Source organism: Haliotis rufescens, unplaced genomic scaffold, assembly GCF_023055435.1.
Source record: "Haliotis rufescens isolate VD_foot unplaced genomic scaffold, xgHalRufe1.0.p SCAF_83, whole genome shotgun sequence".
Classification (NCBI taxonomy): Eukaryota; Metazoa; Mollusca; class Gastropoda; order Lepetellida; family Haliotidae; genus Haliotis; species Haliotis rufescens.
In genome coordinates this window covers 256,058-277,641 of record NW_025964376.1, presented here as the reverse complement: position 1 = coordinate 277,641, position 21,584 = coordinate 256,058, and the positions used below count along the sequence as shown (strand labels likewise).

Below are 21,584 nucleotides of genomic sequence, written 5' to 3'. Positions count from 1 at the left end.
GGTTGTAAATTTTGTGGTTTATGCTGACAGCCTGAAATGATATAAAAGAAGAATCTGTGTGTATTATGCACGATAGATATATTTTCGAGAATTTAGTTGTCCATAATTAAGGGTGCATATAACAAACGAGTGCGTATTATACACGAATAAATAAGTCTTGCTAACTGGTGCTAACTGGGATTGTTCACTAGCCAATATATTAGCAAATAACGCCGTGGGCGCTTATTAGAGCGGGGCGCTTATTACGTCGAATACAGTATATATATATATATATATACGTTGGCGTGACGGTTGTTTTGTATGTATGCGGCAGTAAAGTATTGAAACACGGTTTTCCCCAGTAGTTGAACATGGATGAGTAGTTTTGCTTTCAGTTCAACGAATAATGAATATTCCCAGCCTTAGATAATCACGTGATCATGTTTCCCAGAACGTGGCTACTACGCGATAGCATATAAACGCAAGGCGCGAACCATCTGTCAGATACCCCGAGTTCATACGTGGACAGGATGACAGGTTTTCTAATAGTGAGTGCATCGTTCTACATCGTCAGATCATTCATACAACGTTGTTGGGCGTGGCTCACGGGAACGTCGTCAGTGTGCTCCCAGACACAAAGTTACTCGACAGTGACGCCTGTGAGCGTCAACTACCACTTCACGCGACGATGCAACTACAAATGCGGTTTTTGTTTTCACACGGCAAAGACGTCGTTCGTTCTCCCCCTGGAGGAAGCTAAGAGAGGACTAAAAGCTCTCAGTGATGCAGGTAAGAGATTCCTTGTGTCAGAATGCATGACAAGCTTTATCTTTTACACGATCCAGTTTAGAATTGTAGTTGTCACGATATATACCCACATTACAGCACAGCTGTCTGTAGCTATAATTGTAATTAGGTCGTGACAGCATGCATGCTTCCACACATTCTCTATACAGGTAGAGCACTCAACTCTACCTTATCTCAGCTTTAGTAGGTGCAATGCATATGCCCTCATATTTCTAAGGCGCCGCGATTCGCTGTGCAGAGTTGCGTCCCTTGGGCACGCCATAAAACTATGATTGTGGATTCGAATCCCGGTTCGCCCCGATTATGTTACTAGGTTTGTCAACTCCATACCCGTGCTCGTGGGTTTCACCGAAGTGGTAAACGTCTAAGACCTGCATCACTTCGGGCTTTCCTCCCACATAAAGCTGACACGCCGTGATATAACTGAAATACTGTTGAAAGCGGCGTTAAACCCAATTTAAGTCACTCACATTTTGGGGGGCGGTCGGGTAGCCTAGTGGTTAAAGCGTTCGCTCGTCAAGCCGAAGACCCAGGTTCGATTCCTGACATGGGTACAATGTGTGAAGCCCATTCCTGGTGTCCCCCGCCGTGATATTGCTGGAATATTGCTAAAAGCGGCGTAAAACAATACTCACTCACTCACTCACTCACTCACTCACTTTTTGGACTTCCAAAATTGTACCGTGTTGCATGCCGCTGTCAGGTCGCCGAAATGTATGCATGTTATGAACATTAAAAAAATCCAATGACAACAACCCAACAAAACAAACAAACACCCAAATTCAAATCGGATTTTCCTACAGGTCTGCCCCCCCTCTTAGAATTTAATTTTTTAGAAATTAGGGCCACTCATTTGTTGTAATGAGACATTTCTGACCCGTGTACATTTGTATGTACACATATTTTGAATGTATTTGTTTCAAGGTCGACCTCATTATTCTAATGCTTAACAAACATGTATCAACCTGTTCACACTAAATCACCCGTCTAATTATTACATTATCTACATACTTACATATTTACCTACACTTAAAATGTTTACTGTCGAACATACACCCTTCAAAAAAAGAAACGCACAGGTAAATTTTTAGTAAATTTATTGTAACTTATAAAGTCGATATATTTGATTTACTATCATAGATACTAATATGAAATTTTGGAGCTCGATAGTCACATGTCGTTGTAATGGCATTGAAAAAACTGTCCATTGTCATGCCACATAAGGCCACAAGGTTGCGCTGAACTCAGCATCCCCTGGACCGCCCCGGGTTGCAATCACGGCTCTGCATCTCCTCTGGATAAGTGAACGAATTCTGTCCTGCGGAATTCTGCGTTTGCCAGTTGTGGGAGTGGTTGCGGCGTATCGCGTATCGGCGTATCGCTGAACCACACTCGTCTTCAGTTTCTCAAATTCCAAGGATGTAAGGTATGGCATCAACACAAGCGTCGCTGTCGATGGATCTGTTGCAAACCAGGGACGATAACTGTTCTGGGTCGGATTCCAGCATGGCGAAGATGGTTCCTGACAGTCTGGTCCGACATCCTCCTGAAACCAGGGATGCGTCGTGCAGTCTCCGTAGCTGTGGCATTGCGAAGACCTAAGTGGAACAGTCGAATGTAGCGATCCTGTGCAGGGTTGGTAACTCTTGGTCGGTCACAAAGGCGGCAAATGGTGCTGTGGTGGACGTTCAATTTGCGATCATCAGAAGACTGCAATTCCCCTCTTTGGATATGCCCTATGGCGTTGTTCCGATCCGATTGGCAGCACTGAGTCTCGGCATTTTCGAACTTGAACATTATTGACAATTGAATGACAAATTATTGGCGAGAGAGAGGTACAGTCCGGCAGCAGCCCAAGCGCTCGACAGGTCCGTTGTTGGCAGCATCATGGTCTCGGCTACCATCACATACGACAAGAAGGGGGATTGAGGATCGTGCAAGGGGTTAGGTGAGGTGAAATGGGGGTTAACGTTGCGTCCAAGAGTATTCACTTATACAGCGACGTGGATGCACGCGTGTGTGTGGCTGCTTGTACTAGTCCGGACTGATGCCGATTTATAGTGCTAGCACACTGAGATACCATGCTGTAGTTTAACATGAATACCCCACTCAGACACAGTGTACTGACTCCGAACCGACCAGTCCTTGTTTTAGCCCCTTAATGCCGAGCGCCAGACAGGGTAACAACAAGTACCATCTTTTAACGTCTTTTGGTATGACGCGGCTGGGAAGTGAACCCCGGACCTTCCGCTCTCCGGGCGGACGCTCTACCACTTGACCACGGAGGCGGTTTCTGGACAAGGAACATAAATAGCCGTATCCGAATAGAAACTAGTGAAGGCTGTGCTGCAAATGTTGTGGACATTGTAAACACCCTGGTTGTTCGGAGCGCCAGGGTATCTACACCAAAGTTGTTTGATTGTTTGTTTGTTGTTTAACGCCGCATTCAGCAATATTCCAGCTACATGACGGTGATCTGTAAAAAATCGAGTCTGGGCCAAAGAATCCAGTGATTGACATCATGAGCATCATTCCACGCAATTGGTATACAGGGAGGCATCAGATCAGAGTAAAAGATCTGATTTGATTTTGTTGTTGTTGGTTTGTTGTTAAACGCCGCATTCAGCAATATTCCAGCTCTATGACGGTGGTCTGTAAATAATCGAGTCTGGGCCAGACAATCCAGTGATTGACATCATGAGCAAAAGCAGAAGACCTCTTACGGGGCAGAAGACCTGTATCTTCGCGGTTCCCAAACAGATGTACTATCGAGGGAATGTTGGTATTCTGAGAGGGGTTTCTTTTGAGATCGAAAGTTGTAAAGGAATGACACGACCTCCAATGGCGCATTGTAAGATCATTACGCGGAGAAGTATCGAAGTAAAGGCCTGACTTTAATCAGATTAAAATTTAAAAAAATATATTTGATACCCATCCTTCCAACGAAACCGTTGTTTTATGATAGGCTTCAAATGATCATATTGAGGAACAGGATTACATCCGTGAAGATAGGCGCCCGCCCGGTGAATGGACATGCCAAAAGACGCCCAAAGATGGTTCCCTCTTGTTACCCTGCCTGAGCTCGGAGCCAGTGTAGTGATTCTGAGCGGGATGTCCAGCATCATATGACAGTGGGCTAGCGCTATAAAACGGGAATAGTCAGGACTAACGCAAGCACGCACGCACGCACGCATGAATACTACTGTCAATGTCATTATTATGTTAGTGCACGCTGTCGCTACGTGTGGCGGTAGCGGGACCTACAAGATCTGATTATTATGAGATTTCTCCCACCCGTCCTAATAGTATTCGTGTCAACTTGGCCACCTGGTAACTTGTAAATTCCAGGCATGCAGAAGGTGAACTTCTCTGGGGGAGAGCCCTTTCTGGAGGACAGGGGTCAGTACGTGGGCGACCTCGTGACCTACTGCAAGCACGACCTTCACCTTCCCAGCGTCTCCATCGTCAGTAACGGGAGCTTGATCAAAGAGTCATGGTTCGTTAAATACGGTAAATATTTATAACTCAATATTTGTTTGTTGTTAACGCCGCACTTAGCAATATTCCAACTGTATGCCGACGGCCTGTAAATAATCGAGTCTTGCCATACAAACCTGTGGTCGATATTATGAGACTCCATCACAAGGTAAAAGACATCTTCATACATCTACTATATTGCTGCTGCGACTGAGAACCTTGTCCACTCACTTCCCCCTAGTCTGCCATAGTTTGTATGTTTTTGTTGTTTAACGTCACACTCAAAATATTCCAGCGATAATACAGTGGTCTGTAAATAATCGATTCTGGATCAGACATTCCAGTGACTGATATTATGAGCCACGCTATTCAGGGGATAAAATACGGACTCCATAATGTATACATGTTAAACTACGGCATGTTATCTCGACGGGCTAGCACAATATAACCAGTATTAATTTGGACTAGTATTTACAAATACAAAGTGCATTGATCTTGAAACCCCATTTCACCTCACCTCGGAGTGATTTAAATACTTACTGGTTAAGTGACACCCATGTGTTAATGACCTTGTCCCTGGTAGTGTGACAAAGAGCGTTGCATTCCAACAAGCCTTGTCATCTATTTTACTTTTAAAGGAAGTCATCGATCGAATCCAAAGGCTAGAAGACCCAACGTAACATGTGACTTAAAGGCCTCACAATGTTATTATCTCTGTGCACACGACGCCAGTGTAATAACTATTAGTTAGGGCTAATAACATTTAATCTAGAAAATAACACTATAAGCCTCGCTGTGGAAAAAAAAATCCTAGAAAAAACGCTAAAGTGTTACCTTCAGTGGTTGATAGTGTTTTCTGGTTGACATTGCTCTCTGCTGGGTTCTGTTACAGGCGAATACCTGGACATACTGGCACTGTCATGTGACAGCTTCAACCCAGAGACTAACGAGCTGATTGGTCGACAACAGGGAAGGAGGAGTCACCTAGGCTCCCTGCAGCGAGTCCGAGACTGGTGTTACAAGTACAAGGTGAACAGGCATTGTTTGTTTGTTTGTTGTCTAACACCGCACCCAGCAATATTCCAGCTATATAACGGCGGTCTGTGAATGATCGAATCTGGACCAGACAGCCCAGTGATTCATTTCATGAACATCGATGTACGCAACTGGGATACAATGACATGCATCAACCAAGTCAGCGAGCCTGACCACCCGATCCCACGCAGATGCCGCATGAAAAAGAAAAAAATCAAAATGATTTTAAAGTGACGTCACGATATATGTTTCTTGGAAGGTTTCTTTGAAAGTCAAGTCAAGAGTTACTTCCCTTCCCATACTTTTCTTTTTTTAATTTCCTACTGACTTGTTCACAAACTCGACATAAAGAAAAATATTTTTTTGTGAATTTTGAATTTTGTAAACCAAGTAATAAACCCAGAGGCGGAACCAGGATTTTTAACAGTGACTTGGCCGAGTGCACAGTTAACAGGCACCACAGCGCACACACTCTGGATCGGCTGGTGAAACCGCCCTTGCGGGAAGCCTGGAACCTACTCCGTGGTGACTACGGGTGGCCCAGTCGTCTAAGGCGCCGCAATTCGCTGTGCAGAGTTGTGTCCCTTGGGCACGCGAGAAACCTATGACTGTGGCTTCGAATCCCGGTTCGTCCCAATTACGTTTCGAGGTTTGTCAGCACCATACCCGTGCTTGTGGGTTTCACCGAAGTGGTAAACGTCTGAGACCTGCATCACTTCGGCCTTTCCTCCCACATTAAACTGACACGCCGCGATATAACTGGAATACTGTTAAAAGCGGCGTTAAACTCAACTCACTCACTCACTCACCGTGGGGACTCCAATTATTATTGAATTGCATGGTGATCACTGGTTGGTCGGAAAGCTGGGGACCTATTTTAACCATGATTCCCACAGTGAATAAAACCCTCCAAATTTGTAAAAGAAAAACATATTTCAAATCTTGTCGCATCAGCTTTTGTTAAAGGGATACATAATAGCAGCCGTATATATTTGTATTTTAGCATTGTTTGTAAATAAAACTATTTCAAGTTTTGTTTCTGTTAAACTATAGTCAACAGAGGTGTGTTTTTATCCCATCATTCTAAGTCCAGCCCTCAGTGATCAATCACAACCCAAGCTCTACTACATTCTTTGTCCAGCCCTCTATTGATCAATCACATCCCAAGCGATCCTGTGATTGGCCAAATTCAAACTTTACCTTCTTGCTCTGACTAACTCCATATTGCCACCTTCACTATGCACTGCACTGGGAGTATTCGTAGATCACCACAAAAGGTTAGTTTATAATTTGTCTTTACTTCTAAATAGGATTAAATAGTAATCAAAGATTAGGCATTATAAATAAGCATCTTAGAAGTAATTATATTTACATTGAATCATATATTTCTATTAATGTTGATGTTTTGAATGAATGTGTTTTAGAGGCTGAACTTTAACCTAAGCAATAGTGTACATAGTGTATTTTAATATTATTTTGTATATAAGTTATGAGCATCAATTCACGCTTTTGGGATTGATGACACGAGTCAGCGAGCCATTCGTCACCACTCGCCCCTTTCCGTAACCTGCAAGAAGACTCGTCCCCCTATCGATGAATGTTATGTGCGAAAATACGACAAACCAATCAGAATGCGCGTATGATTTCAAATACTTCGTCAAAGAATCAATCAGAAATAATTTTGATTTTACATATGTCTTGCATCTAAAAATATACCCAAGACACAGTTAAATGTGTTCAATCATTCTGTATAATTCCGTAAGTCCCGATGTGCTTTAAATTTCATCTGAAATATATATAATATATGGGGAAATATATGTGAACCATTACGCAACGAATTGACAATTGTTTTAGGTATGCCCGTTTGCGCTAAGACGGAACCCGGTCGCACAAATGGCCACGAGAGGGGCACGAGTCGCTATTCGGCTTGTCCCGGAATAACACGAGTTGGTCACGAATGTCAGCGAGCCTGACCACCCGATCCCGTTAGTCGCCTTTTACGACAAGCATAGTCGCCTTTTACGGCAAGCATGGGTTGCTGAAGAGCTTTTCTACCCCGGATCTTCACGGGTCTTCACATAAAGGAATAATATCCAATACATCTGCAGCTGTACAAAGAAACTTGTCCGATGTCACGTGTCTTTGTTACAATCTAATATTAAAAAAATATATATAACGTTTTGGAATGACCAAACCAGAGACCATATACCGTCTCTGACCAAACGGATCACGTAAGTTTGCTTCACGTGTTTCACATAGGTGTCAAGTCTCATCGGTCAGCTGAGATAGCACACGTGACAACTTTGTTTATGATATCCACGGTATTTCACAATCCATTGAGTTTGATAACAAAGAGCATTCAATCAACTTATTATTAACTAATCTATTGAATGAAGTATGCTGTTTTTACATCGGCACAACACGCCCAGATATGGTTGTACTCCGTCTGCTTTATATAAATATATACATATATAAACGCTTACTTTTAACAATTCAACCGTGCACGATAACAGTGATTCATCAGTCAACGCATTATCAGTTAAACCTTTGATCGATGTTTTTTTTAGTTAAATGGAATTGGCCTGAAAAATAAGGGTCGTTGTTGAGTATATGAATTGAATTTCATTGTTACAAAAATAATACGTACACACATTTTCTGTATACCAAACTATAAATTGTGCATACACATTTACACACGCAGATTAATTTGCAAGGTGAAAGGATATAGTAAGCATCATCCACTCAAATGCGATGATTCAAGGGGATTCCCCCTTGCTGTCAACGAGGTAATCCAGCTGACCCCTCGCTGGTCAGACGCCCAGTTTGTTGGGCCGTTGACGCGCTAATTGGCTTCTGGTGATTACGTGGGCTAATTAAAATGGCGTCGGCTAGACGACTGAAAGTGTTGTTTCCCTTTAAGAGTTCTACGGGGATTCAAGCTTACGACGTCAAGCGGACTGTAAGTGAAAGGTTATCCAACTCTTTATCTTTGTGAAGATTGCCAATCAGACCTTTCCCTGGATTCCAACAGGGTCATCAGTATCCGGAGCACACGCGGCCCCACTATCTCATGCTAAAGCCGTCGCTAAAGTTGGGATCGGTAGTCAGGATGTCTGATTACGTGTCATCGTGCCCAAATGGTTGTTGTTCATACTTTAATGTGATTGTTTTAGCTGGTTTATTAACTTGCTATTATGTACAGGCGGTCATGCTATAGCGGGTGGAGTAGCCTAGTGGTTATTGCGTTCGCTCGTCACGTCGAACACTCGGGGTTGATCGTGACGAGCGTGACGAGCAAACGCTTAAAATACTGGGCTCCCCAACTGCTCCTAGGTATAAATGACCCGGTGAGCGGTAAAACAATGGCTAGAAAAACACTTAACTCTAAACCTTCTCTTGTCCTCACGAGCGGAAGACAAATTCAAACTGAATATATGTCTAAAACCTGAGTTGTACACTCCTGAAAAAAAGATAAGGACTACCCGATTCTCTCATGTTACAATAGTTAATCTGTCATGGTATCGCAAATTAACTATGGATATGTGAAATAATCCGGTGGTCCTTAACCTTTTTTGAGTAGTACATTACTTGATTCTGTTGATGTGAAGGGGTAAGAATATCTAGAGATTATAATACGAGCATGTGTGTCGGAATGCTTGTATTTCCCGAGCGAAAGCGAGGGTAATACATGAATTCGTACACGAGTTTCGTAAAATCAATGTGACATACATGTGAGTGTACTAATTTCTTTATTACCCATTATTTCTTAATCATTTTTTAGCTCCCCTTCAGAAAAATGCAGCGATCACAACCGCTGTCCTAGAAAACCACAATTCGTCCAATAATTACGGATGTCGTTTTTATCTGTTGGTTTTATCCTCCCGAGAAACCTACCCATTATATGATAAATTTGTTTATCATATAATGGGTATATTATACTTTCTAAGCAAGAAAAAGCCAACGGATAAAAATAATTTGTAATCACATAATGCACCACTCCGTTTCATAAAAGTATCCTCGCTTGCCAAGAATTAGTTGTCGGCTCCATTGTGTGTAACTCTTGTTATGAATAACAGGCCTTTATGTTCTTTTTGCGAAGCGTTCGTAAAGATTCAGTCATGTGTAACTAGTGTATGATTTGACATGATAGGTGTATGTTGTGTCATTTTATTTTGTACACACATGACTCACATATACCCAAGGTCAAACACAGCCTTTAAAAAGGAAGGGCTGGTGCACCTTCTGCGTGTATTGTTGTTTATTTTAGTACATACTACTTCCAGAAAGCATACCTATTCTCTTTCTCTAATGCGCCCCCTAATGCGGACTGCAAGCGACACATCTGAACGGGGGATATTCTCCATATGATGACAAGTGTTCAGTAGACGGCGATGAGAAAAGGTTGGTTGGTTTGTTGTTTAACGCCGCACTCAGCAATATTCCAGCTATATGACGGCGGTCTGTAAATAATCGAGTCTGGACCAGACAATCCAGCGATTGATATCATGAGCATCGATCCACGCAATGAGCGTCGATCCACCTTGCTGTGCACTGATCGATACCCACAATACACTTTGTTACCAGAAAACCACCAGCGGTAGTACAGACAACACGAACATAAACAATTAAAAGAGATAACAGCACTTTATGATTAGTTGTTAGGTATGTATTGTTTGTTTGTTATTTAACGCCGCATGCAGAAATATTCCAACTATATGACGGCGGTCTGTAAAAGATTCAGTCTGGGCCAGACAAGTCAGTGATTGACATCATGAGCATCGATCCATGCAGTTGGCATACGAAGACATGCATCAACCAAGTCTGCGAGCCTGACCACCCAATCTCGTTAGTCGCCTCTTACGACAAGCATAGTAACCTTTTACGGCAAGCATCGGTTGCTGAAGACCTATTCTTCCCCGTATCTATCCCTGGTGTATGCGTGGTACCATAATTCTAAAATATGCAAATGTGAACTCTGCGTGTTTAATACCGACCACGAGTAATGTTAGTTTTTCTGAAATAATATTACAATTTTCGATTCCTGTGTTAGAAGGAACACATGTGCACCAGATAGTCATGCATCGATCCGTAGCACGGACATCAAAATATATATTATTAAGTATCATGGGTGATTCTCTGACTTTGAGTGCGATGTATGAAAATCTCCAATAACTGATGAAACACCTTCCCGGGGCAGCGTCTCAACTAGCCTATACCAAAGTCTTGTTTGAATTATTTTTAGTATTTCACCTCTAACTAAAAGATAAAAGCACAAATACTTGATCATGAACAAGCATGTAATACTCATATCCCCCGCCAATGATTGAGTGTAAGACTGATCACACAAAGTGTTAAAGAGTCAATGACACTGAATGAAAAACTGATTAAAATGCTGCTAGGTGACTGGTACCTTTAGCCTCAGTAGGGTAGCGTTGTTACGTGATCACTGTAACTACTGGTTTCACTGGGGTTTTCAATTTGTTTCGATGGAATTAGAAAAATATCGAAGCCAAAAGTTCCAAAACGTAAACGTCGCCAGTTGAGCACTGTTTATATGTCCCGATTATAAAAATGAGTGGGTTAAAAAATTAACCTTTTTTATCCGAAGTTTTAAATCCAGTCTGCTATCATGGAAACCGTGAAAGAACAAGGCACCAATTCATGTCTAGACTGATGTCTGTGCAGACAAAGTTGGTCGTTTCCAGTAAATTGCACACTTTCAGTTTCGTGCATTGTGATAAAACCTTTTGCTAAAATTCAGTCACTGTATAGTATATATACTGGTGATGTAATGGTGCTACGAGTTTGAAAGTAGATTATCGATCAATGTTGTTGCAAATATAGTGAGTGAATGAGTTGGGTTTAACGCCGCTTTTAACAGTATTCCAGTTATATCACGGCGTGTCACCTTAATGTGGGAGGAAAGCCCGAAGTGATGCAGGTCTTAGACGTTTACCACTTCGGTGAAACCCACGAGCACTGGTATGGTGCTGACAAACCTAGAAACATAAAAGGGGCGAACCGGGATTCGAACCCACAATCATAGGTTTCTGGCGTGCCCAAGGGACGCAACTCTGCACAGCGAATCGCGGCGCCTTAGACGACTGGGCCACCCGCCCGTGCCCCCTGCAAATATAGACGTTGCTAGTGAACGCAAAGAGGAAACTAGAAATTATTGATAACACACTCGTATACTGTAAAGAGATATTCATGGAATGTTTAAATACTAGCTGGCAGGTACATGTTAACACTTAGTGCATGTAGGTGAAGTGTATGTACGCATGTGTAGAATTTGAAGTTAATTCAACAAGACCACCTGGTTTAACTTAATCAGAACGAATTAGAACAATTGTACATGTAACGCGGTTTGTTATAGTTTGATAACTCTCTCTCTCTCTCTCTCTCTCTCTCTCTCTCTCTCTCTCTCTCTCTCTCTCTCTCTCTCTCTCTCTCTCTCTCTTATTTACTCAACCAATAACCTACATGGTACATTTAGAGAATTTCTGAACACGGTACTCATTATGACGCAAACGTTTAATTTTCATATCTGCCCTTATCGTTATTTTCAATAACCCCTCAGTGATCACAGCAGGGCCTCCCCAACAACGTCACTTGTAGCGCCCAAGTGGTAGAAGCATCAATAATATTTTAGTTTCTAAGCTCATGTTCTTCTCGACTCTAAGTGACGTCTTTGCCGTGTGAAAACAAAAACCGCATTTGTAGTTGCATCGTCGCGTGAAGTGGTAGTTGACGCTCACAGGCGTCACTGTCGAGTCACTTTGTGTCTGGGAGCACACTGACGACGTTCCCGTGAGCCACGCCCAACAACGTTGTATGAATAATCTGACGATGTAGAACGATGCAATCACTTTTAGAAAGCCTGTCATCCTGTCCACGTATGAAATCGGGGTATCTGACAGATGCTTCGCGCCTTGCATTTATATGCTATCGCGTAGTAGTCTCGTTCTGGGAAGCATGATCACGTGATTATCTAAGGCTGGGAATATTCATTATTCGTTGAACTGAAAGCAATACTTCTCATCCATATATTCAGTTACTACATAATATATACTGGTGATGTACATGCTGCTACGAGTTTGAAAGTAGATTATCGATCAATGTTGTTGCTATACGCAAAGAGGACACCATTAACTAATGGTAACATATACTGAAAAGACATTCGTGTAATGTGTAAAACCTAGCTGGCAGGCACACGTGACACTTTGTGGTGCATTCAGGTGAACTGTTAGTAGGGCCTACGCATGTGATGAATTTGCAGGTCATTCCACAAGACCCTCTGGTTTTATTAATCGGGATGAATTAGAACAATTGTACATGTAACGCATCAAAAAATAATATTTTAGTTTCTAATCATGTTCTTCTCGACTCTAAGTGAATTTTTATCAGTTTGTTTCATGTTTGATATGCTTCGGTGCATTCGATAAATATCTGACATTCCATGGCCATCAGAGTGAGTGAGTGAGTTTGGTTTTACGCCGCTTTTAGCATTATTCCAGAGCCCGGCAGGGGGACAACAGAAATGGGATTCACACATTGTACCCATGTGGGGATTGGTCTAACTCGTCACCATAAAATAACGCCACAAAGCTGGCGAACTTCTGCGTGGAATATACAACATTTCAAACCTGTCTTGATATTTGTTAATGTAAATATGTAAAGTGCACAATACCTTTCTCTCCTCTAAAAAAACATTTTCCCAGTGCTGCGTATAGCTTGCCTCATGAAATACATACACTTCGAGTATGGCACGGCCATGGTTGAGAACTAATGGAAACCATCTTCCCGACATTCGGAAAATACCGTGAAAACATAATTTTGCTTCACGTTTTACAAACGCTGAAGTGTTCGCTGAACATAATGGGTCTCTTTGTTGAATAAATGTATGCAGTCACCAATGCATTATTTTCCAATTAAGCTTTGTAAGAGATGAGCTTCGAATATTTCAGGTCGCGTTCAAACTCAACACAGTGGTGAATACTTTCAACAAGGACGAAGACATGAGTACCCACGTGACAGAGCTGAAGCCGTGTAGGTGGAAGGTAGGTGTCATCATCGTCGTCATCGTTGTTGTACATGGCACCGTGTACAACATGCCAGGTTGTGAATGAATGTTGTTTTACTCCACAGTCAGTAACAGTCCAGCAAGGCAGACCCGTGGAGGTTCAGGTTAGAATAGGTCTTCAGCAACCCATGCTTGCTTTAAAGGAGACCCACGGGGCCGGGTGGTCAGACACAGGCTCTCTGACTTGGATGATGCATGTCATCGTATCCCAATTGCGTGGATCGATGCTCATGGTATCAGTCACTGGATTGTCTGGTCCACACTCGATTATTTGCAGACCGCCGTCATATTGCTGGAATATTGCTAAGTGCGCCGACAAACATAGTCGCCTTTTAGGGCAAGCATGGGGTGCTGAAGATCTATTCTAACGGGTCGCTTCTAATATTTGCTGGGTCTAAAAGTAAACTGAAGTTAATAAGGACCAAGTTATCGTACGTAGGGCTGAGACTGTCGTAAGTATATTTTAAAGTACAATGAAGTTACGATAGCCGTAGTGCTGCGGTCGCTTTGCTAAACGGGGCCATGGGCTCTTGAACGAGGATCCATGTAGCGTTTAACCAATCTCACTCACTCACTCACTCCAGGTTTTCCAGTGTTTGGTGCTGGAGGGGGAGAATGCCGGGGAGGATGCGCTCCGTGATGCAGAGAAGTTCGTCATCTCAGACGAGGAATTCCGGGATTTCCTCAGCCGCCACAAGGGAGTTCCATCACTCGTGCCCGAGTCGAATGAAAAGGTGAGACTCCCACGCCATTCGTCACCACTCGCCCCTTTCCGTAACCCGCAAGACGAATGTTATGTGCGAAAATACGACATATCAATCAGACGTACATCAGGTAATTGACGTGAGGATTGTGAGAATATGTAAGAAATACCATCTTCCCGAGGCAAGTGAGTTAAGTGACTATAAAAGTCCAGTTTAGACCCTTGCCGAACTAAACTGGTATTACGGAGTTACATTTTGGCCGGACTAACGAGTCTATGCATAGTCCAATCAAAATCGCGAACCGAAATCGAAATCCGGTTAGTAAACTGTCGTGCAGATTTCGGTGGACATTGCAGGATTTGGAAAGCATGTGCACCGCCAACTCGTTGTCAACAGGTATTTTCCAAGTCTTTTCATGTTTTTAATCAAGGTGCTCACGTGATTTGATGCATTTCGCGATGTAAAACCTGTTATATCACAATATAGACCTTGATTATCGATCAGATGGTCTTGACTGGGCGTCGCCATTTTGTGTGAAGCAATTGCAAGTGATGCGAGAGGTGGAATCTGATTGGTCCATAGGAGAAGCTTAGAAGGAACATAACTCCTAATAACCACTGGTGGCGCTACGATCGAACCTAGGAATTCCATTCCAGTTCGACAAGGGTGGAAACTGGACTTTTAAAAGCCAGTTAACTCCCTTGCCTTAGGAAGATGGGGAAATACCCACCTCTGTATAGAAAGGTCTTGTCCGACATTGCCGAGATCAGATTATATTGAGGGAGTCATTATATTTCCTTATCTCTTTTTCACATGTGCAGATAATGCTTCTTTCGGACAAACGTTTAAGAGATACAGTAAAATACTTTTATAACGAACACGCTTTTAACGAACTGACGGATATTACGAACTTAATATTTGGTCACGGCCATTTGCTGTATATATGTTGTATATATCCTTATAACGAACTACGGTTATAACGAAATTAAATCAATGGTCCATTTGAGTTCATTATAACCGTAGTTTACTGTATATAAGTTGTTTGATGATTTGTTAACATTTAATCACTAATCATATTTCAGATGCAGAATTCCTATCTAATTCTTGACGAATTTGTAAGTATACAATCTATACAATATGTATTTTGAATGTAAACACATAAACGACATGTTTAGATCTAAACATGTTTACGAATGTGTGAAATCTTAAACGGAATAATGTGGTGTGTTCTTTCTAAAAACGTTTAGGGTCTAAACACATGACATCTTCTCACAGCCTTAACACAACCTAAACACAACATTCATATAATCTAAACATGGTTAGAGTTTAAACATGGAGGGGCGATACGTGTCATTCACACAATTAGACCCTAAACATTTTTAGCTGTTAAACACGACCCTTAACATGTTTAGACCATACACGCGTAAAACATATGCCACAAGTAATGCGCTTAAGTGTGTGTTTAGAATCTAAACACTCTGTTACAGTATATACAAAACTCTTTAATCGCTATTAATATCTGCTTCATAACTCAGTGGGAAGCGGGTTAGAATCCCAAGCGCCCTATTGCAGGTGATAAGTGGATAATTGGGACTGTAGGTCGTGCTCGGGCTGATAACGTGTCATTATACCCCTTCGACGTGGGACGTTGCTCATTATTTCAACCCCTGGTTAGCATGGCACACAGTTATCTACAATATTGCTGACTGTGGCGCTAATCAACGATCGCTGGAATCTAGACGTTGGATCTGCCCAATGCTCCAGTCCAGACGAGACTCACAGTTGTCCCTTGAGGAATTGTTTCTACGTAATTGGTCTAAATAGGTTGTATTATTTCTCTCTATCATGTAAATAGATTAAGGTTATCAAACTGATTTGAAAAAAAGCGCGACCCTTATAAATCTGTTCATATTTTAACATCACCCATTAGAAGATGTATGCAGGATTATAACTGACTGTATGATGGCCCAGAGGCCTTTTACTGAACGTCTGGATGTCTAGATGCCTGGATGTCTGAATGTCTGAACATCTGTCTGTCTGGATGTCTGTCTGTCTGTCTGCCTGGATGTCCGAACGTCTGGATGTCTATCTGTCTGGATACTCGGATGCCTGGATGTCTGGATGTCTGGATTCCTGGATGTCTGTCTGTCTGTCTGCCTGGATGTCCGAACGTCTGGATGTCTATCTGTCTGGATGCTCGGATGTCTGGATGTCTGGATGTCTGGATTCCTGGATGTCTGTCTGTCTGTCTGCCTGGATGTCCAAACGTCTGGATGTCTATCTGTCTGGATGTCTGGATGTCTGGATGTCTGGATTCCTGGATGTCTGTCTGTCTGCCTGGATGTCCGAACGTCTGGATGTCTATCTGTCTGGATGCTCGGATGTCTGGATGTCTGGATTCCTGGATGTCTGTCTGTCTGCCTGGATGTCCGAACGTCTGGATGTCTATCTGTCTGGATGCTCGGATGTCTGGATGTCTGGATTCCTGGATGTCTGTCTGTCCGTCTGCCTGGATGTCCGAACGTCTGGATGTCTATCTGTCTGGATGCTCGGATGTCTGGATGTCTGGATTCCTGGATGTCTGGATGTCTGGATGCTCGGATGCTCGGATGTCTGGATTCCTGGATGTCTGGATGTCTGGATGCTCGGATGCTCGGATGTCTGGATTCCTGGATGTCTGGATGTCTGGATGCTCGGATGTCTGGATTCCTGGATGTCTGGATGTCTGGATGCTCGGATGCTCGGATGCTTGGATGTCTGGATGTCTGGATGTCTGGATTCCTGGATTCCTGGATGTCTGGATGCTTGGATGCCTGGATGCTCGGATGTCTGGATGTCTGGATGTGTGAAAGTCTGGATGTCTGGATGCCTGGATGCTCGGATGTCTGGATGTCTGGATTCCTGGATGTCTGGATTCCTGGATGTCTGAATGTCTGGATGCTCGGATGCTCGGATGTCTGGATGTCTGGATTCCTGGATGTCTGGATGCCTGGATGCTCGGATGTCTGGATTCCTGGATGTCTGGATGTCTGGATGCTCGGATGCTCGGATGTCTGGATGTCTGGATTCCTGGATTCCTGGATGTCTGGATGCTCGGATGTCTGGATGCCTGGATGCTCGGATGTCTGGATGTCTGGATGTCTGGATGTCCGAACGTCTGGATGTCTGGATGCCTGGATGCTCGGATGTCTGGATGTCTGGATTCCTGGATGTCTGGATTCCTGGATGTCTGGATGTCTGGATGCCTGGATGTCTGGATTCCTGGATGTCTGGATGCCTGGATGTCTGGATGTCTGGATGCTCGGATGCTCGGATGTCCGGATCTCTGGATGCTCGGATGTCTGGATTCCTGGATTCCTGGATGCCTGGATGCTCGGATGTCTGGATGTCTGGATGCCTGGATGTCTGGATGTCTGGATTCCTGGATGCCTGGATGTCTGGATGTCTGGATGCTTGGATGTCCGGATGTCTGGATGCTCGGATGTCTGGATGTCTGGATGCCTGGATTCCTGGATGTCTTGATGTCTGGATGCCTGGATGTCTGGATGTCTGGATGCTCGGATGTCCGGATGTCCGGATGTCTGGATTCCTGGATTCCTGGATGTCCGGATGCCTGGATGCTCGGATGTCTGGATGCCTGGATGCTCGGATGTCTGGATGCCTGGATGCTCGATTGTCTGGATTCCTGGATGTCTGGATGTCTGGATGTCTGGATGCCTAGATGCTCGGATGTCTGTCTGCCTGGATGTCCGAACGTCTGGATGTCTATCTGTCTGGATGCTCGGATGTCTGGATGTCTGGATGCTCGGATGCTCGGATCCTCGGATGTCTGGATTCCTGGATGTCTGGATGTCTGGATGCTCGGATGTCTTGATGTCTGGATGCCTGGATGCTCGGATGTCTGGATTCCTGGATGTCTGGATGTCTGGATGCTCGGATGCTCCGATGCTTGGATGTCTGGATGTCTGGATTCCTGGATGTCTGGATGCTCGGATGTCTGGATGCCTGGATGCTCGGATGTCTGGATGTCTGGATGTCCGAAAGTCTGGATGTCTGGATGCCTGGATGCTCGGATGTCTGGATGTCTGGATTCCTGGATGTCTGGATGTCTGGATGTCTGGATGCTCGGATGCTCGGATGTCTGGATGTCTGGATTCCTGGATGTCTGGATGTCTGGATGCTCAGATGTCTTGATGTCTGGATGCCTGGATGCTCGGATGTCTGGATTCCTGGATGTCTGGATGTCTGGATGCTCGGATGCTCGGATGTCTGGATTCCTGGATTCCTGGATGTCTGGATGCTCGGATGTCTGGATGCCTGGATGCTCGGATGTCTGGATGTCTGGATGTCTGGATGTCCGAACGTCTGGATGTCTGGATGCTCGGATGTCTGGATGTCTGGATTCCTGGATGTCTGGATTCCTGGATGTCTGGATGCCTGGATGTCTGGATGTCTGGATTCCTGGATGTCTGGATGTCTGGATGCCTGGATGTCTGGATGTCTGGATGTCTGGATGCTCGGATGTCCGGATCTCTGGATGCTCGGATGTCTGGATGTCTGGATTCCTGGATTCCTGGATGTCTGGATGCTCGGATGTCTGGATGCCTGGATGCTCGGATGTCTGGATGTCTGGATGCCTGGATGTCTGGATGTCTGGATGTCTGGATTCCTGGATGCCTGGATGTCTGGATGTCTGGATGTCTGGATGCTCGGATGTCCGGATGTCTGGATGCTCGGATGTCTGGATGCCTGGATTCCTGGATGTCTGGATGCCTTGATGTCTGGATGTCTGGATGTCTGGATGCTCGGATGTCCGGATGTCCGGATGTCTGGATGTCTGGATTCCTGGATTCCTGGATGTCCGGATGCCTGGATGCTCGGATGTCTGGATGCCTGGATGCTCGGATGTCTGGATGCCTGGATGGCCGGATGCTCGATTGTCTGGATTCCTGGATGTCTGGATGTCTGGATGTCTGGATGCCTAGATGCTCGGATGTCTGGATGTCTGGATGCTCGGATGTCTGGATGCTGGGATTCCTGGATTCCTGGATGTCTGGATGCCTGGATGCTCGGATGTCTGGATGCTCGGATGTCTGGATGTCTGGATTCCTGGATGTCTGGATGCCTAGATGCTCGGATGTCTGGATGCTCGGATGTCTGGATGTCTGGATTCCTGGATGTCTGGATGTCTGGATGCTCGGATGTCCGGATGTCTGGATGCTCGGATGTCTGGATGTCTGGATTCCTGGATTCCTGGATGTGTGGATGCCTGGATTCCTGGATGTCCGGATGTCTGGATGCTCGGATGTCTGGATATCTGGATTCCTGGATGTCTGGATGTCTGGATGTCTGGATTCCTGGATGTGTGGATATCTGAACGTCTGGATGTCTGAACGCATCTGTCTGTCTGGATGTCGGGATGTCTGGATGTCTGGATGTCTGGATGCCTAGATGCTCGGATGTCTGGATGTCTGGATGCTCGGATGTCTGGATGCTGGGATTCCTGGATTCCTGGATGTCTGGATGCCTAGATGCTCGGATGTCTGGATGCTCGGATGTCTGGATGTCTGGATTCCTGGATGTCTGGATGCCTAGATGCTCGGATGTCTGGATGCTCGGATGTCTGGATGTCTGGATTCCTGGATGTCTGGATGTCTGGATGCTCGGATGTCCGGATGTCTGGATGCTCGGATGTCTGGATGTCTGGATTCCTGGATTCCTGGATGTGTGGATGCCTGGATTCCTGGATGTCCGGATGTCTGGATGCTCGGATGTCTGGATGTCTGGATTCCTGGATGTCTGGATGTCTGGATGTCTGGATTCCTGGATGTGTGGATATCTGAACGTCTGGATGTCTGAACGCATCTGTCTGTCTGGATATCTGGAAGCCTGGATGTCTGGATGTCTGGAAGACGTTCCTAGTGTAGGGCTAAGTAAAGTAATAAGCGCTTTGACAGATTAACTATAGTCATATGAAAAAATAAGGCATGGCTTTGACAAATTAAGATATAAATTAATCGTCACTTAGATTGTGCAATGTATAATATTGTATGGCGCTCAATTGAAAAAATCAATGAAATATGTATTGTATAATTGGCCGGTGGCCCCTTTACTGCTATAAACTCTCTCTGTGTAAAAATATGGCATGGCTTTGACGGATTAACTATAGCCATATGAAAAAATAGGGCGTTGTTTAACTTATCTTGAGTAGTATATGTCAGTTGTAGGTCCAGTGTACGAAATAAACGCCTGCTTGTAAACCCGTGGCAGATAGATCTCGTGTCGGGCCATTAGTTTCAAATTTGTATGGGTCCTTGTTGCCTGCAATGAAAATAGCTGTCGATTTATTTGTCACAGGAAGCTACAGCTTTATTTCAGTGAGGCCCTGAAGAGTTTAGTCAGGGCCTGCAGCTTCTGAATTTTGTGGGTCCTGTTGGCAGTATGGCATTATTTTTAGTTCAAACACTCTGTAGGTCCACGGGGCGGTCGGGTAGCCTAGTGGTTAAAGCGTTCGCTCGTCACGCCGAAGACCCGGGTTCGATCGGTTTCCTACATGGGTCAACGTGTTAAGCTCATTGCTGGTGTCCCCTGCCATGATATTATCTGGAATATTGCTAAAAGCTGCGTCAAACCATACTCAATGTGAAGAACTCTGTACTGACATCCTTTTCAGATGAGGTTCCTGGATTGTCGATCTGGTTCAAAACATCCGTCCAAATCCCTGCTGGATGTCGGAGTACAACAAGCTCTGGATTTCAGTGGATTTGACGAGAAGATGTTCCTTGCACGAGGAGGTCGCTACAAATGGAGCAAGGCTGACATGAGACTCGAGTGGTGAAAACAGGCTTCCATCGCACAGTGATGGGAAGATGCTCATGCTTAATGTACGGGTTCTGTACATGTTAGATTCTGGAGGGGATTACGTTTTCTTAAAAAGATAATGATGTTCACGAAAATGCTGGAATAAAAAATTGTACTTCACCACCCACCCAAAAAAAACAAAAAACAAATAACATAAAGAAATAAAATAAATAAATTCATGTGGATAGACCAGTGCTTTCATGTTTATAATATGATATTTTGTGCAGAATTGATACTTTTTGGTGTTAAAGAGAACATAAAAACAGATAGTGTTTGATTTACTTTTACTAATTGCAAAATTCTATATTTATAGATGTAAATTCCAAAATACCAGGCCATCTTCCCGAGGCAAGGGAGTTAACTGACTATAAAAGTCCAGTTTCCACCCTTGCCGAACTAGGCCATCTTTCCGAGGCAAGAGTTAACTGACTATAAAAGTCCAGTTTCCACCCTTGCCGAACTAGGCTGGTATTATGGAGTTACATTTTGTCTGGACTAACGAGTCCATGCATAGTCCAATCAAAATCGCGAACCGAAATCAAAATCCAGTTAGTAAATTGCCGTGCAGATTTCGGTCTATTGCAGGATTTGCAAAGCATGTGCACCGCCAACTCGTTGTCAGCAGATATTTTCCTAAT

General features: G+C 44.1%; 1 protein-coding gene across 1 annotated transcript; it reads left to right on the top strand.

Annotated features, from left to right (window-relative positions):
* Positions 1-340: 340 nt before the first annotated feature.
* On the top strand, positions 341-21,071 carry LOC124145358 (radical S-adenosyl methionine domain-containing protein 2-like). Its single transcript, XM_046515103.2, has 7 exons — positions 341-768; positions 4,135-4,296; positions 5,156-5,292; positions 13,266-13,358; positions 13,966-14,115; positions 15,168-15,200; positions 20,759-21,071. The coding sequence occupies exons 1-7, from the start codon at positions 510-512 to the stop codon at positions 20,921-20,923; spliced, it is 999 nt and encodes a 332-aa protein (XP_046371059.1). The 5' UTR covers positions 341-509; the 3' UTR covers positions 20,924-21,071.
* Positions 21,072-21,584: the final 513 nt, after the last annotated feature.